This window comes from Spermophilus citellus, assembly GCF_964194105.1.
Source record: "Spermophilus citellus genome assembly, chromosome: 6".
NCBI classification, from domain to species: Eukaryota; Metazoa; Chordata; class Mammalia; order Rodentia; family Sciuridae; genus Spermophilus; species Spermophilus citellus.
In genome coordinates this window covers 68,030,627-68,047,722 of record NC_138187.1, presented here as the reverse complement: position 1 = coordinate 68,047,722, position 17,096 = coordinate 68,030,627, and the positions used below count along the sequence as shown (strand labels likewise).

Genomic DNA, 17,096 nt, shown 5'->3' with positions numbered 1-17,096 from the left:
TGGGGAGATGGGAGGTTGCATTTTTTGAGCCTCTTGGATATTGGTTTAAATTAACTGTGATTACAATTTAAATTATAATCCCTGACACCACGATGAGAGAGTTATGGGTTGAATTATGTGCCCTCCACCCAAAATGTGTTGAAGTCCTAACCTTAAGTACTTCAGAATATAACCTCAGAAAGAAAGGGGAAGAGCTGCAGGGAAAGTATCTTTCGACTTAGAGCTATGCAAATATTGTCAGTGACAGAAACATGAATATAAAGGATTTTCCAGTCAAGTCTCAGATGGAAATGAAGAACATTTTATTGGAAACTGAAAAAAAGTCAATTTCTATTATAAAATGCCAGAGAACTGATTATGTTATCTTGGGTAGAAAGTACTCAAAAACAGTAAAACTTACATAATAGTGCAACTTATAAGTCATGAATTCTAAGATTTAGCAAAGGATATTTCCAACTGAAATATTTCTGGCACAGCCTGATTATTTCTTTCTGATAAAACAAGTACTAAAGAGGATCAATTAAAGAAAGAATAAAAAGTAAAAAGGAAAATGAATTACAGTAGATGGGGTAGAGAGAGAAGATGGGAGGGGAGGGGGGATAGTAGAGGATAGGAAAGGTAGCAGAATACAACAGTCACTAATATGGCAGTATGTAAAAATGTGATGTGTAACCGATGTGATTCTGCAATCTGTATTTGGGGTAAAAATGGGAGTTCATAACCCACTTGATTCTAATGTATGAAATATGATTTGTCAAGAGCTTTGTAATGTTGTGAACAACCAATAAAAAAAAAAAGAAAAAAAGTAAAAAGGAAACAAAATGAATATTTGCAAAGTTCTCAACCTATCCATGTTTTTAAAAAAAAGAGAGAGAGAATATATGTTCTAGAGTGAACATCAAGGGTATGGCTAGACATATAGACTGGATCCAGTCAACCAACACAACAGAAGGACTGCCAGCTTGGACTAAAGGAGCTAGAGACTGGATGAATTAAAGAAGAGCTGTCAGACTTCTAAGAAATGGGTCAATAGAGCTACTCTGTTGTGAACTTGTGCTACCCTTCCAGAAAAGATAATTATGACCCTAAGTTAAGATGCCAGTGAGGCATTTGTTGCCACCAAAGGCCCAGGAGACAGGCCAGAGAACTGACTGGCTTTTGCCTGTTCTGATGCAGGTCACTACCTAGACCCAAGGGGGCAGGCAGGGCCATAAGAGGACAGGCATCAAGCCAATTAGCATTAATCTCAAGACTTAAAAATCTAAAGAAACTTGCCCTGCCCAATCCTGGTTTGCTTGAGACTTGTGATCCCCTGTTTTTCCTTCCTTTTTGGAATGGGAATATGTGTCCTATGCCTGTTTTAGGAGAAGAAATCGTGATGTACAGTTTTACAGGTTCATTGGTGGAACACATTTTTTTCCTCAGGTCGAATCATAATCCCAAGGCTCACACATAATTACTTTAATGATTTAGGTAATAAGTTTTGGAACTTAAAGTTAATGATTTTTAGATGAGATTTTAAAATTATAGCTGAACTTTGGGGGATGTTGGATGGGTTGGATGTATTTTACATATAGGAAGGATGAAAAAATATTTGGGGGTTGAAAAATAGTTTGGGGTTGAAATGTCTTCCACCTCTTGCACCCCACTGTGAATATACAGAATTTATAAACTCTAGTGCCTCAGAATATGATTTTATTTGAAAATAGGCTCTTTAAAAAATATTCAAGTTAAAATGAAATCATTAGAGTAGGCCTTAATCCAATATGAATAATATCTTTACAAAAACCAGCTTTGGGGATTAGAGACATGTACACTAAGAGAATGTCTTGAGAGGATCAAGCAGAGATTGAGGTTCTAGAACTACAAGGCAAGGAACACCAAATACTATGGCAAACTACCAGAAACTAAAACAGAAGCTCTTAACAGATTCTCATTAACAATCTCTCAGAAGGAAATAACTCTTCTGATACTTTCCTTGAGATCTATCCTCAAGAATTCTGAGACAATGACTTTCCATTGTTTAAACCACTCAGTTCATAGCATTTTGTTATGAAAGCGCTAGGAATCTACTATGAAGGAGAAACAGACAGGATTCTTTGGTTCAGCTGAGAGGCCAGTACTGCTAGCATCCCTACCCAGACACAAGTATTACAGATTGACAAAAGGACTATTGCTCTGTTGAGCTACATGCAGCAACACCACTAGATCAGGGACCTAATATCCAAGTGAAATTCAGGGTATGATTGAGAAAGAAACCCAAAGTCTTATTGAAATAGACCCTCTTTGAAATTAAAAGCAACTTCACGAAAACTACTTTTACTTCCTCCATGCTGGGGACAGACACCAAGGAATTAAAATCAACATATTCTCTGGCTAAGCACAGCCTAGCTAAATCTATATATGCATGTTTCCTGCCTTTTATCCCATTGTACCTCTTTTCTTATAAAATTTTCTGAGCCCCTGAATCCCTGAAGATGGAGATTTGAGACAGAAAGTTCTCCTTTATCTTCCTCAAAGCTAGCTTTGAATAATCCCATTTTCCTTGTCTACTTGTCTCCAAAGTTATAGTGCAATGATGAGCAGTAAAGCCTTGTCTTCCCGGTTTCAATTTTGTTGCTTCTCCCCAATTTGATCTAACTGCATAAAATTCATTTTTTATTTGCTCATATTTGCTCATTTCTTATAGCAAGCAGCCGAGTCCAGCCAGCCAGGATTCAGGCAGGCTCTCTGGCTTGATTACTGGTAATATTACCTCAGAGAAAACAACAGTTTTTCTAATTTGACACATCTCAGGAGCTCAGCTAGTGAGTCCTGGAATAGGGAAAGGATGAATGATTCCCCTGAACACTGAGAATCTTATGAAAACAATCTATTAGAACTCTCCAAGAGTGCTTTATGGTGCTGTGATGCATTATATATATATATATATATATATATATATATATATATATATATATATATATATATTTTAGTTGCAGTTGGACACAACACCTTTATTTTAGTTATTTATTTTTATGTGGTGCTGAAGATTGAACCCAGGGCCTTGCACATGCTAGGAGAGTGCTCTACCGCTGAGCCACAACCCCAGCCACAGACACAGATTTTTAAGTTCATTTGTTTCAATCCTGCTGGTCATCAAGCTCAACCAAGCTCCTCTTAAGGTCATATCATTCAATCAATGACACAATCCAGATCTTTGATAAATTTGGGGTGCCCAGGTGACATCCCAGATAGCAAACAATGACCAATGAGGTGATATAAAAATGGTAATTGTGTCCTCTTCTGGGCAGTGCAGGCAATGACCTTATGAAAGAGAACCATGGGACTGGTTACCAAACAAAACAATTAGACTGATTGATTCTCCACCAAAGACTGAAGATCGAATAATGAGCCATCAGGGTCCCAGTAGTCACTGAGATCTACATTTGAAGGCCACTATAGTTAACTACAAATGTTATCCCCACCACTCTGTCAATGGATCTTGAGACTTGAGTGGTTTGCCTCCTTGATGATTGAAGTAATCTTGAAGTAGCACCTTGTGAGGTCCTTCATACAGAACCTATTTTATTCAGACCTCTCAATATTCATAAGTGAACATAACTAGGGGTTAGGCGAAGTTCCCCAGGCAACTAAGAACCAACACCAAGTTCAAAGTTCAATGTGGAGGCAGAAGGAAATTGCATTTCCTGGATACCAGTAAACATGCATTTTTGGATACAAGTAAACAAGTCACCATGATCCTCACAATTTTTATCACAAGGATGAGGAAGAAAGTGATAATTTTTTCTAATTATTACTCTAGGGCCTCATTCTACCTTTGTCCATTCACAAATTTGAGTGGATCCTTTCAGGCCACTACAAATTTTGTTATGGCCCTTACTAATAAATGTATTACTGATTAAATGTGTTTTTCCATATGAACACACAGTGGCATTTAGTCCCACCCTCTGATGAAATATGCTGCAGTTAAGATATTTTTGTGAAGCCAGGCATTGTGGTGCATGCCTATAATCCAAGCAGCTTGGAAGGCTGAGGCAAGAGGATTATGAGTTCAAAGCCAGCCTCAGCAAAAGCAAGGGGCTAACCAACTCAGTGAGACCTGTCTCTAAATAAAATACAAAATAGGGCTTGGGATATGGCTTAGAGGTCAAGTGCCTCTGAGTTCAATCCCAGGTACCCCGCCCCATAAAAAGAAAAAGATATTTTAGTATATACTCAAATACATATTTATGAACCAAAGAAAAAAGTTATTCTAATGAATTTAGTTTACAATAATATAAAAATAGCTATAATCAGTAACTTACTATTAAGTTCTTCTCTGGAAGTTTTTTGCTTCTTTGATTGCACTTGGGTTTTGGGCACTGAATCTTGATCTTTCATTTCGTTTTCATGTGGTACTTCTTCATGAGCTATGTTAAGAGAGACATTTAGTCCTTCAGTAGAAATTTAGTCCTTTAATTCAATAGAAATTTAGTTCTATAATCTCCAGATTTCAAATTTATACTAAAGGGTAGCAATACTGTCTTTCATTTTATAAAGCTGTAAATAAATTACTATGATACTAGATCTGGTATAAAAACTGTTAGAACATTTTCAATGTGTTGAAGATGTATTGTCACTTTGTAAATACACCTAAACATCAAATGTTTTACATTAGTACATAATTTTTTTAGGATATTTATATTTTAGGTTAATACCTGTTCACAGACCAACAAATGAAAATGTGTATGTACCAGATTATTCATTATAACATTATTTGTAATTGCAAAATATTCAAGATCAGTGAAATTTTCGAATATTATAAATTTGCTGAGTAACTGATATGTATATCACAAACTATGGCATAATATCAATTATGGTATATAATGATGCATGTGTTTGTATACATATAAGTATGTATATAAATACATATAGTATACTATGGTTTGGATCTGGATTGTCCCTCAAAGGTTCATGTGTCAAATGCTTGGTCCCCAATGCAGTAGTTTTCAGAGGTGGGCCTTGAGAAAGTGACTGGATCACAAAGCTTGACCACATTAGTTGATTAATCCACTGACAGTTGATTGAACACTGGAAGGCACCAGAGACTGTGGAAGGTGTGACCTAGTTGAAGGCTGTGATCCATAGGGACATGCCTGCAGATTACATCTTGTTCTTGATTCCTTTTTTCTCCCTCTCTCTCTTTCCCCCTTTCCCTTCCTCCCTCCCTCTCCTTCCTAATGGTGGTCATAAGGTAAATAGCTTTGCAGGTTCCCCTCTACTTCTGTCTTACATTGTACCCAAAGCAATGGAGCCAGCCTACCATGAACTGCAACCTATGATATCATGATCCAAAATAAATATTTTCTCCTTTAAAGTTGTTCTTGATAGGCAGTTTGGACACAAACTGCAACCAAAAGCTAACAAAGAAAATAGGAACCACAAGTGGAATATTACTGTAACTATATATGACTGTATGGTTCAGGAGACTTTGGAACTAGTTTGTGCGAGGGATTTGGAAAAGTTTGGAGATACAGGCTAGAGAAGCCTTAAAATGATGTAGGTGAAACAATGAGCAATTCTGGTAGAAGTCCAGATGATCAGAGTGCTGGTAGGAATGAAACCAGCAAAGACTGTGCTCATGAAGTTTCAGATGGAAATGAGGAATCTACTGGGAACTGGAATAGAGATCATACATATTACATTCTGACAAAGAGCTTGACTACTTTTTGTCCATACTCTTGGACTTTCTGTGAGGCTGAATTTCTGTGATGGACTAACTAATCTTGTGGAGGGAATTTTAAGGCAGTACAACATTCAGGCAATGGAATTGGTATGGCTGCCTGCTTTTAGTCAGATTTATTAAGAATAGGGAGCAAAAATCAGAGTAAAAAGATCTGAAAACTTGAAGTTTGATCAGAAAATTGTGTGCAAAACTGTGACCACAGAAGGTGTGGTGCTGAAGAAGTTAAGATCATTAAAGAGCAACCCAGAGCTTTGTGCCCTTATAATATTAAAGATGCCTTGAGGACATCTCAGAAATCAGCAAGACCCCATACATCACAAGCTTGAAGGTATAAAAGTGAAAACTCTTTTGAGACTTCATTTTGAGAATAGAGTGCTCCCACAATAACACTTGGGAATTTATATCCTCATGATACATTTTATTGTGCTCAGCCATCCAGGTACTCAGAGAGGTTGCTACAGTCATGGTTCAAGTGGGTCCAGGTACTGCTCAAGCTGGTGACAGACCTTGGTGTCACTGTTCATGTGTTACTGGTTTTGCAGTAACACAGAATGTAAGTTCTTGCATGGCCATGGAAGCTTCCATTAAGATTTAAAAGGAAGGGCTGGGGATGTGGCTCAAGCAGTAGTGCGCTCGCCTGGCATGCGTGCGGCCCGGGTTCGATCCTCAGCACCACATACAAACAAAGATGTTGTATCCGCCGAGAACTGAAAAATAAATATTAAAATATTCTCTCTCTCTCTCTCTTTCTCTCTCTCTCTCTCTCTCTAAGAAAAAAAAAAGATTTAAAAGGAAGTAAAGGTTGGAATTCCTGCATATAGCCCCTCAGAGGGTTATGCATGAAGTTATGAGAGTGAAGCTAAATCTGCGGTGAAGACCCAAAGAAGTTGGAGATGACAGAAAACATTGGTCAGGAAGCTACAGACAGCAAGGAGAGTAAGCACAAGAGAAAAGCACTGTGGGCTGTAATTGGAAATATGGTAGGTAGGGGGTGGGGCTTCCACGTCCTGCCACCTTGAATGCCTGAAGTGAAGCAAGGGTTTTGGTCTTACTTTGGTTCCATCCTTCTTTTCTGTTTCCTATAGCTCCCTTTGGAATGGCAATGCTCTCCCTATACCATTGTATGCTGAAAATATGTCACTTGATTTTTAATTTTTACAAAGGCTTACAACTAAAAGTTTACCTTGGGCCTCATGGATACTTAATAATCTGGTAAAAGCACTATTCTCTATTTTATTTGGTTTATAAACATTAGCATTCTATTATACTAATCCACTGGGTCCAGACAAAGGCATTACCCAACAAGAACTGGATGCTATGTTAATTCACATGTTGCAACATGGCTAGGACATTTCAAAGACCCATGGATCATGTGACATTTCTAGGAATAAACTAGGAATAGTTAGTATGTTTTACTGCAGAGAGCCATGTTTTAGCTGCTTTCAGTTACAACAAATAAAAAGGAAGCCCAGTGATTAGTGGGACTATTGGGCTACTGGTGCTCTTACTTTTCCTACTTTGGCTACTTAAGGGCCCATCCATCACTTTATCAAAAAGACATTTATTTTTGAGTGGGGCCTACAGACAGGATCTCTACATCCAACTAACCTCAAAGACAACCTTCTCCTTGCCCTCTCTGTTATAATTTTTGAGTTACAGTTCTCAGCAAACTTTTTGATTGCCAATTGGATTCCATGGTGAAAGTATACTGTGACATTTGATGGTACACTTGGATCCATAACCTCCTATAATTGTCAGAGAGAATTGGTTCAGATTATTGACCAGTTATTGGGTCTTCTGGACACTGAGCACATAAGTATGCCAGAATATAGTCTTATGAAATTCCAAACAAATATTATATGGTATCTGTTCTCTAGTTATTTTAGGGTATTCATACTTTTTGTCAAGCTGTAAAAATTCTATAAATTATATGCTCACATGTATACTTATAAACCAAATAAAATAGATCTGATGACTTTTTTAAATTTAAAATTACCTATAATTATTATTCTTATTTATTTATTTATTTATTTATTTATTTAAATACACGACAACGGTGGAATGCATTACAATCCTTATTATACAAAAAGAGCACAATTTTTCGTATCTCTGTATATAAAGTATGTTCACACAACTTATGCCATTATACATGTACTCTTTTTTTGCATTACAATTCTTAATACACATATATACCACAATTTGTCATATCTGTTTGTATATAAGGTATGTTGGCCCCAAATTCAAATCTTTAGACATGTATTTTGTATAATGATGACCATCACATTCCACCATTGTTGCTAATTCCCTTCCCCTTCTTTTTCCCTCCCACCTCTCTTCCCTATCTAGAATTAATCTAATCCTCCCTGTTCTCCCTCCCTACCCCACTATGAGTTACCCCGCTTATATCAGAGAAAACATTCAGGTTTGGGGGGATTGGCTAACTTCACCTAGCATTATCTTCTCCAGCGCCATCCATTTACCTGCAAGTGCCATGATTTTGTTCTTTTTTACTGCTAAATAATATTCCATTGTGTATAAATGCCACATTTTTTAATCCATTCATCCACTGAAGGACATTTAAGTTGGCTCTACAGTTTAGCTATTATGAATTGTGCTGCTATAAACATTGATGTGTTGTGTCCCTGTAGTATGCTGTTTTTAGGTCTTTTGGGTGTAGCTAGAGAAGAGAAATAGCTGGGTCAAATGGTGGTTCCATTCCCATATGCAGATTTTAACTCCACATTTTCCAAGGAATCTCCATACTGCTTTCCAAATTGGCTGCACCAATTTGCAGTCCCACCAGCAATGTATGAGTGTACCTTTTCCCCACATCCTCGCCAACACTTGTTGTCTTCATAATAGCTGCCATTCTGACAGAAGTGAGGTGATATCTTAGAGTAGTTTTGATTTGCATTTCTCTGATTGCTAGAAATGATGAACATTTTTTCATATGTTTGTTGATTGATTTTATATCCTCTTCTGAGAAGTGTCTTTTCAGGTCCTTGGCCCATTTATTAACTGGGTTATTTTTATTTATTTATTTATTTATTTGGTGGTTAGCTTCTTTAGTTTTTTATATACCCTAGAGATTATTGTTCTATCTGATACGTGATGGGTAAAAATTTGCTCCCAATATGTAGGCTCTCTGTTCACCTCACAGATTGTTTCTTTTGCTGAGAAGAAACTTTTTAGTTTGAATCCATCCCATTTGTTATATGTTCTTTACTTGTAGTTCCTCAAAGAAACTCATGTGTTTTAAATTCTTGCACTATAGGAGTCTTATTAAGGAAACTGGGGCCTAATCTCACATGATAAAGATTAGGGCCTACTTTTTCATTACATTCAGAGTCTCTGGTTTAATTCCTAGGTCCTTGATCCATTTTGAGTTAAGTTTTGTAGATGGTGAAAGATAGGGGTTCAATTTCATTTTGTTGCATATGGATTTCCAGTTTTCCCAGCACCATTTGTTGAAGAGGCTATCTTTTCTCCAGTGCATGTTTTTGGCACCTTTGTCTAATATAAGATAATTGTAATTTTGTGGGTTAGTCTCTGTGTCCTCTATTCTGTACCATTGGCCCATCGGCCTATTTTGGTGCCAATACCATGCTTATTTTGTTACTATTGCTCTGTAGTATACTTTAAGTTCTGATATAGCGATACCACCTGTTTCACTCTTCCTGCTTAGAATTGCTTTTGCTATTCTGGGTCTTTTATTTTTCCAGATCAATTTCATGATTGTTTTTTCTATTTCAATCAGGAATGCCATTGGGATTTTGATTGGAATAGCTTTAAACCTATCCATGAGCAAGGTAGATCTTTCCATCTTCTAAGGTCTTCTTTTATTTCTCTCTTTAGGGTTCTGTAGTTTTCATTTAATAGATCCTTTACCTCTTTTGTTGATTCCTAAGTATCTTATTTTATTTTAGGATATTGTGAATGGGGTAGTTTTCCTCATTTCCTTCTTAGGAATACTTATAAACCAAATAAAATAGATCTGATGACTTTTTTAAAATTTAAAATTACCTATAATTATTATTCTTACTATTATATCTTTAATTATTATATTATATCTTTCCTCTCTGAAAATTTTTTTACTTGCATTTCAAGTTTTAAATCATGATGTTCAAGTTTTTTGTCTGGTACTTCATCAGAATCTAATAAAGAGATACATTTAGGCTCCTAATTTAAAAAAATCTACTGAGAAATCTCTATATTTCAAAAATTTGTAATAATTACATAGTAGAATTGTGTTTCATTTTGATAGTTACAATTACCAAAATGACAGATGTGCCTTGAAAGTTTTGAGGATATTTTTAAAGGGTGTGTGTTGAGGTTCATTATTTCATAGCATTTCTAGGAATCTATATTAGCCTCTAGTTTTCTTGGGTGGTTCATACTTCAGATTAATACATTTTCATAGAACTAAAAATAAAAATGTGTATGTACAATGTTATTTATTATAGCATATTTGTAATTGTAACATATCGAAGGCCACATAAATACTCAAACAGAAGAAAGTGATTAAATAAACTAAGGTATGTGCCATACACTGTAGTATAACACAAATGATAGCATATAATGCAGTACAAATAGCAGTAAATGCAGCTATAAAATGAATGATATATGTATTTATAAATTGACTTGGAGGGATCTCTAGGAATAAAGTTAAAACAAAACAAAACAAAACCTGAAAAGGAAAAAAAAACACATATATTTAGGTATTCTGACCATAGAAATATACAGGGAAATGTTCTCCTGGTGAGCAAACTCCCAGGGGTAAATGGCACCCTGATTCCTGCTATTGGAATGCCCAGCAGTTTCCCCTTGAAGCTCTTAAGATAAATATGCAGGTGCACTATCTGGTTTCCATGGTAATGTCCTTGGAGCAAAGGGAGTCTGTGTTTGTATTAAGCTGGACCTTATCTCTTAGCTAGCACTTGGGGTTAAAGGAATACTAGTAGTTAGAATGTAATCTTGGTAACAGAAGCTCTGTAACTTTTTTGGGTTAATAAATACAGCTGTGGAGAGGAGCAGCCACTTTGTCTTCTTTCCTCTGTACTATGTGTGTGTATCTCTCTTTTGTTCACTTCTTTACATTTCCTTACTAGAATATTCTTTACACATATATGCTGCCTTTGGGCAAGACAGATTGAGAAATAAGAAAACAGAAAAAAAAAGAGGTATGGCTACCTTTACAAAAAGAAACATAGGACAAGACAGCAGGCATAATGTTGTTGATGAACTACAAAATGAGAAAGGAAGCCTGTTTTTTTTTTAATCTTGGGAAAAGTTTCATATTCTACAGATTTCAAAAATAAAATCAACAAAGATATGAAAATGGAATAAAAACTTAAATTATTGAAGGAAAAAATCAAAGCAGCAACTCAAAAATATAGTATTTTACATAAACCCTCATTCTTGTACATGAGAACTTTTAGTTTTGTATTTTAGTGGCATGTGCTAAGCATTTCTAAAGCAAAAGGACTGGGCAGATGGCTAGGGGGAATGATGTTGTTCAGAGCTCTAGCTATCATGTTCTCATGGTCCATAAAACAGAAAAGAGCATTTTGTTTAGGGTTCCTTTAGTTGTGAGTCACCCACCCTCCCATGCCACTGGCAGTCTGCACTGAAGCATCTGGTTCTTGTCAAGTGCTGTTGTGTTGGGTAAAATGGAATATTAATGGAGCTGGGGCCAGCTCCTGTCTATAGTTTTCAATATCTCAGTATGTGAATAATGGTTAATTGCTACTTTGACTTTGGTTTGTTATCTTAATAGACTAACTAAAAACTGGCATCTCTCTCTTACAAAATCTCTCAGAGACTAGAGGAGTCAATGAAGCATAAAGCCTTTTTGGAAGGAACACTTTGAGAGGTGCTAGTGAGTTTGCAGGACACTCTTAGAAGGGGAGTGATGGCATGATGGTGCTACTGAATATTCTGCAAACTTCCATATAAGGTGTTAATTATGACACAATTAGATCTTAGCTAATTTTTGGGCATGGGATACTACCAAGATAACAATAACAATGTTTTTTGACCAATGAACAGATTAACCTAAAACTGTAATTGTATACCCATTCCTGGATAATCTAGATGAGGATTTTCCCCCAAGAAATCTCTGTCTCTAGTTACTCAACAATGGGGTCTGAATAGTGACCTCCCTCTCTACTAAGAATCTCCACGTCAGGGAGTGCACATAGGTTCTAGCATCATTCAAATTCAAATTATGGTGATTGCTATAACAAATACAAGTGATTTGTACTATGTACCTCCCAGTATATTGAGATGAATCAGAGAGCCTCCACAACTTTTGTTCAGACCTCTCAGCCTTCAAAATAAATAAGATTATGGGGCAGGACAAAGTCCCTATGTTATCAGTGACTATTTGAGGATGTATGTTAAGATCAGAATTAAAAGGGAGAGTTGGAGTAAGTTGCACATGTAGGATTGTTAGATACAGTGCATAGGTGTTCATGGTCTTTACAACCTCTGACAGTAGAAACCTGGGAAAGGTGATAATGCTGCTTTTCCTTCTGAAGTTACTACCAAAAATACCCTATAATGAGTTCATCCTTTTGAGCCACTACAAAACTTCATTTTTATGGTCTGCTTTATTGAATGTATCATTGGTATGAAAGTATTTTCTATGTGAATCCTCATATGCATTCAGTCCAAATCCTGATGGAAATGCTGAATTTAGGGTTATTTTCATAGAACAAGGAGGACTTTTATTTGCTGACGACCTAGCATATTTGTTGCCCCAAACAACTTCTTGGGATGAAAAATAGTTTTTTAAAAATCTGTTTTCATGACAGTTCCACTTGGGTACTACTTGTGTGCCTAGACCACTTATGGTGAAGGGGAAGGGAGAACTTGAAAATATTTCTCCTTTTTGACTCAGTATTCAGGGCTTTTCAATCCTAGCCCTCCTGTTGCTACCTCCCACAGATAGAATCCATAGAACAGGAAGAACTTTTTGTTTTGGGCTTTTCAGCTAAAATAATTCTCCTCCACCCACATCTTACTTCCTTGAATATTCTGCACTGATATATCTGAGGTTCACCTACTATTGTTCCGAAGGGAAAAATGAAACCTTGGTATTTTCCTGTTGAAACTTTTAGTTGTGCTATCACAGTAAGTGAATAGACACTGGTTTTTTTTTTTTTTTTTTCAGTTTGGATTAATTGACTAACTAAAAACTTGGCATTCTTCTCTGAGAAATTAGTACAGCAAACAAGAGCAGTGAAGCATAATGTGTTTCTACAAGAAAAACTTTGGGAAGCTGTAGTGAGTCTACAGGGTACTCTGGAGTGAATAGAGTGATTCAATTACTGGAACTGAAGATGTCTAAGAGTCTGAAATATCCTGAATGCTTGAGCAGGTAGGCTGATGTATTTAAGGCAGTGCAAGCAGACCCCAGAGAATGTTCTAAAAGGGTGTTATTTAATGTTTGCATAAATTTTTCAGTTCTGAAGAAAAACAATTGTCTTTCTCTTTAGATTCATTTGCTACAACTCAGTGAGTCAAATTAGAGATTCACCAGAGGAATGTGCTAGGAAAGCAATCTTTGGCTACTGCTTATGGTTCACTGGCAATAGAGAACCTGCACACACCAATCTCATGACTATTGTTAGCTGATCCAGTGAGTTATTTAGAATTGTGTTTTAATGAAAAAGAATGAGAACCATGAATTTGCTCTGTGCAGCAAGCACAAGAGGGCTTAGGGTTGTGGCTAGTTTTCCTCCAAGTTGAAATAAAAAATCTCATTAAACTTAATGAAGTAGAGAAGTATATTATGAGGTTAATCACCACACAACTCCTCCTTTGGAGAGCCTTGGTAGTAGCTACATTGCTTAAAGAGGCAGAAAAAGAAGAGAAGAAAAAAGTGCACATTTCACACCCATTCCTTTATCCTCTGGGTACTATGTTGACTCTGACAGTTTGAGCTACCCACAATGAGTTTCCTGCTATCATTCCAGATAATATAGACAAGCTTTGGCCTTCTCTTCTCTAACAGATTAAAAGAGGTCCAAGTTATGGAAGGTGGTACATGCTTATAATCCCAGTTATTTGAAACACAGAGGCAGGAGAAAAAATGTGCACATTTCTTTATCCTCTGACAGTTGACTCTGACAGTTTGAGCTACCCACAATGAGTTTCCTGCTATTGAAAAACATGTTTAGACTACCTTTGCAGAAGTGACACTGTCCCTTTGAAATATGTTGGGAGTCCTAAAGTATACACTTACAGAGTAAGTTCAGCTCACAATGAGCCTTTTAACCAGATTTAGATTTCTAATTTCATTCATGTCACCCTTATTGGAAGGAATCAAGTCAACTAAACTTCCTCATAAAGTTACATCAGTAGGCATGACATAATTTGGGTATTAACTAAAAACTTATAAACCACAAAATAGCAGGTACTTCCACTGATTTACTGGCAATGAATGCAATGTAACAAGAGTAACAGGGCACCCACTCCTAGACAATCTAGGAAAAGGCTTTCTCATTAAGATCTGTGGCTGGATACTCAATATAAGAGTCTTGGTGAAATAGATTTATAGGCTCTTGACCAAGGATCAGATGGCTAGTAGAGAGCCAAAGGATGCCCTTACTATGGCTGAACTAAGGTCTGAGCTATTTGTGGGCCTATGGTTAAAGTCCCTAGAACAAATACAATTTCTATTGCTTAGCTCTTGCCATTGAATCCTGACATGAATCAGTGAGTCCTTCAACCAGAACTGTGTGCTTTCAACAAAAAACAGACCGTGAGTTAGGTCATGTTCCTATTCCCTAGTGGGAACATAAGAACCTATGTTGAGGTAATAAGTGTTTAATGGAGAAGTAGGAAAGAACCCCATTTGGGGGTTCTTTTGGTTACTGGTACACATGTATCTGTGATCTCCATAACTCCTGATATCAGGATGAGGGAAAAACACAGTAAAGTTTTTTTCACTGGTTTTGGGTCTGCGGCCAGCACCAATGGGACTCTTACCCAGACCCAGCTATGGGTGTACCCTTTCAGGTCACCACACAATTTCACTGCTGGTGGTCTCATAAACATATGAGCTATAAGAATAGATGAACTGTTGGTGTAAACTTTTGTTCATATTAACTCCTAAGCTCTGGTGGGAAATGCTATATCATGATGTCTCATTCCAGATAATATAGACAAGCTTTGGCCTTCTCTTCTCTAACAGGTCCAAGTTACGGAAGGTGGTACATGCTTATAATCCCAGTTATTTGAAACACAGAGGCAGGATAATTGCAAGTTAGAGGCCAGACTGGGTAACTTAGAGAGACACTGCCTCAAAATAAAACAAAAGAAGTCTAGGGATGTAGATATATAGTGCTTGCCTAGCATGTGTAAGATCCTGAGTTCAATCCATCATACTAAAAAGGAGAAAGTCTAAGCAATTGGTTGAGATGATTCAGCAACTTGTACCCTCTTTCTCCTTATGTGAACTCCCTAATGTAATGGTATCTAGCTATGGAGTTACCAGAAAGGTCATATCCTTTCAGTGGAGCTACAATTAAGAGGACATTTTGGAAGACCCCCGACAGGTCATCAGGCTACCCTTCTCCTGGGTGTTCTAATCCTCACTTCCTATTTGAGTTATAGAGATTATATGAAAAAGTCACTACCATAAGACAGAGTTTTTGAATCCATAATCTGTAAGAGTGAACTGAAATGTACACAGCATTTAAGAGTCTATTACTGGCTATTATAGGGCCTTAGAGGGCTTATTCTACAGTCATGAAATAATGATAGGACCAGAAATATCAGTCAAAACTACAAATATTTTTTCCTTTATATTCAAGTTATATAAACACATTCACACTTTAGATCTAAGTCTAAAAAATATCTGATAAGTTTAATTAAAAATAGTGTAATGTTATCTATAATTATTATACTTACTAATCAATCTTTCCCTTTTAGGAGTTTTTTTCCCCTTTACTTTTGTTTCTGTTATTGAGTCTTGATGTTCAAGCACAAGATTTTTATTTGGTTCTTCATCAAAAGCTACATTAAGAGATGTATTTAATGTACAAAATAGAATATAAATAGATAAATTGTTAAATGTCTAACTTTAAAATTTATAACAAGGATATAGTAGCATTTTTTCCTCATGTAAAAAGTTTTAAATCAGTTACTATAATGAGAGATCTGACATGAACATGGTGATAAGAGCTGCAAGTATTAAAGTTATTTCCTTAATTCATAAACATTTCTTACATTAATTTTCTAATTAAGTCCTATCTTCATTGTGCTACATATACCTTTAGATTATATAATATATATATTATATAAACAATGAAAATATATAGGTTCAAGGTTGTTATTATAACATTATTTATACTTATAAAATATTCAAAACTATAGAAATGTTCAACTGTGGAGAATTAGTTAAATAAAAATTTGTACAGTACAAACTATAGTATATTTTATATTCTGGTTATTAGTGTAATACAGATATCTATAAATAAACTTGGAAGAATTACAAGGAGATAATGTTAGGTGAGGAAAAAACTGATAAAGATAACTTTTATGCTACCTCTTAATGAAGAAAGGTAAATAAGATACAGAGAGAGGGAGAGAGGGAGTGAATTGTGGTTGTGGCTCAGTGGTAGAGAGCTTGCCTAGCACTGGGTGAGGCACTGGGTTCAATCCTTAGTACCACATAAAAAGATAAATGAATAAAGGTATTGTGTTCATCTACAACTATAACAATATTAATAAAAAAGAGACAAAGAGAGAAAAATGAAGAGATACCTTTATAAAAGAAAATATAGTAAAGATATTTTAAAAACAAAGTAAACCCAGTGGCTTGGGAGGCTGAGAGTGGAGGATAACAGTTTAAAACCAGCCTCAGTAACACAAGGTGCTAAGCAATTCAGTGAGACCCTATCTCTAAATAAAATACAAAATAGGGCTGGGGATGTGGCTCAGTGGTTGAGTGCCCCTGAGTTCAATTCCTGGTACCAAAAACAAACAAACAAGTAAACAACAACAATAACAAAAAACCACAGTATATTTGGTTACCTACAAAATAAGGATAAATATTGGGGAAGAAATTGTACTCCTCAAGGTATGCATATCTTTTTATAAATTTTTAAAACTTGATAGGTTGTGGTTCTAACATATTCCCAAAATTCAATAAAATCAACAAGTAGAAAAAGAGAAGTAGATTCCTGAAGCTGACAGGGTAGAGAAAAGCTGCATCCCAAGTTGTGCCATAGCTTGGGACCAAGGCAGCAGGTGTACACCTTCTCAGTGAGATGAGAGAAAGAGGGTTCTCACTAAAAATTAATATTGGACATAATGGCACCCCCCTACATAGAAAATCTTATTTAAGCTTCTCCAGAGA

The 17,096-nt window shown here is 36.2% G+C and overlaps 1 protein-coding gene across 1 annotated transcript in view; it reads right to left on the bottom strand.

Moving 5' to 3' along the window:
* Positions 1–17,096, bottom strand: part of LOC308651248 (coiled-coil domain-containing protein 7-like) — a gene marked incomplete at its 3' end in the record, with an annotated part of 163,719 nt that overhangs the window by 16,385 nt on the left and 130,238 nt on the right. The window contains exon 21 of the mRNA XM_081298187.1: positions 4,308–4,412. Coding sequence (XP_081154313.1) covers positions 4,308–4,412 — 105 coding nt within the window. The remainder of the gene's footprint in view (positions 1–4,307; positions 4,413–17,096) is intronic.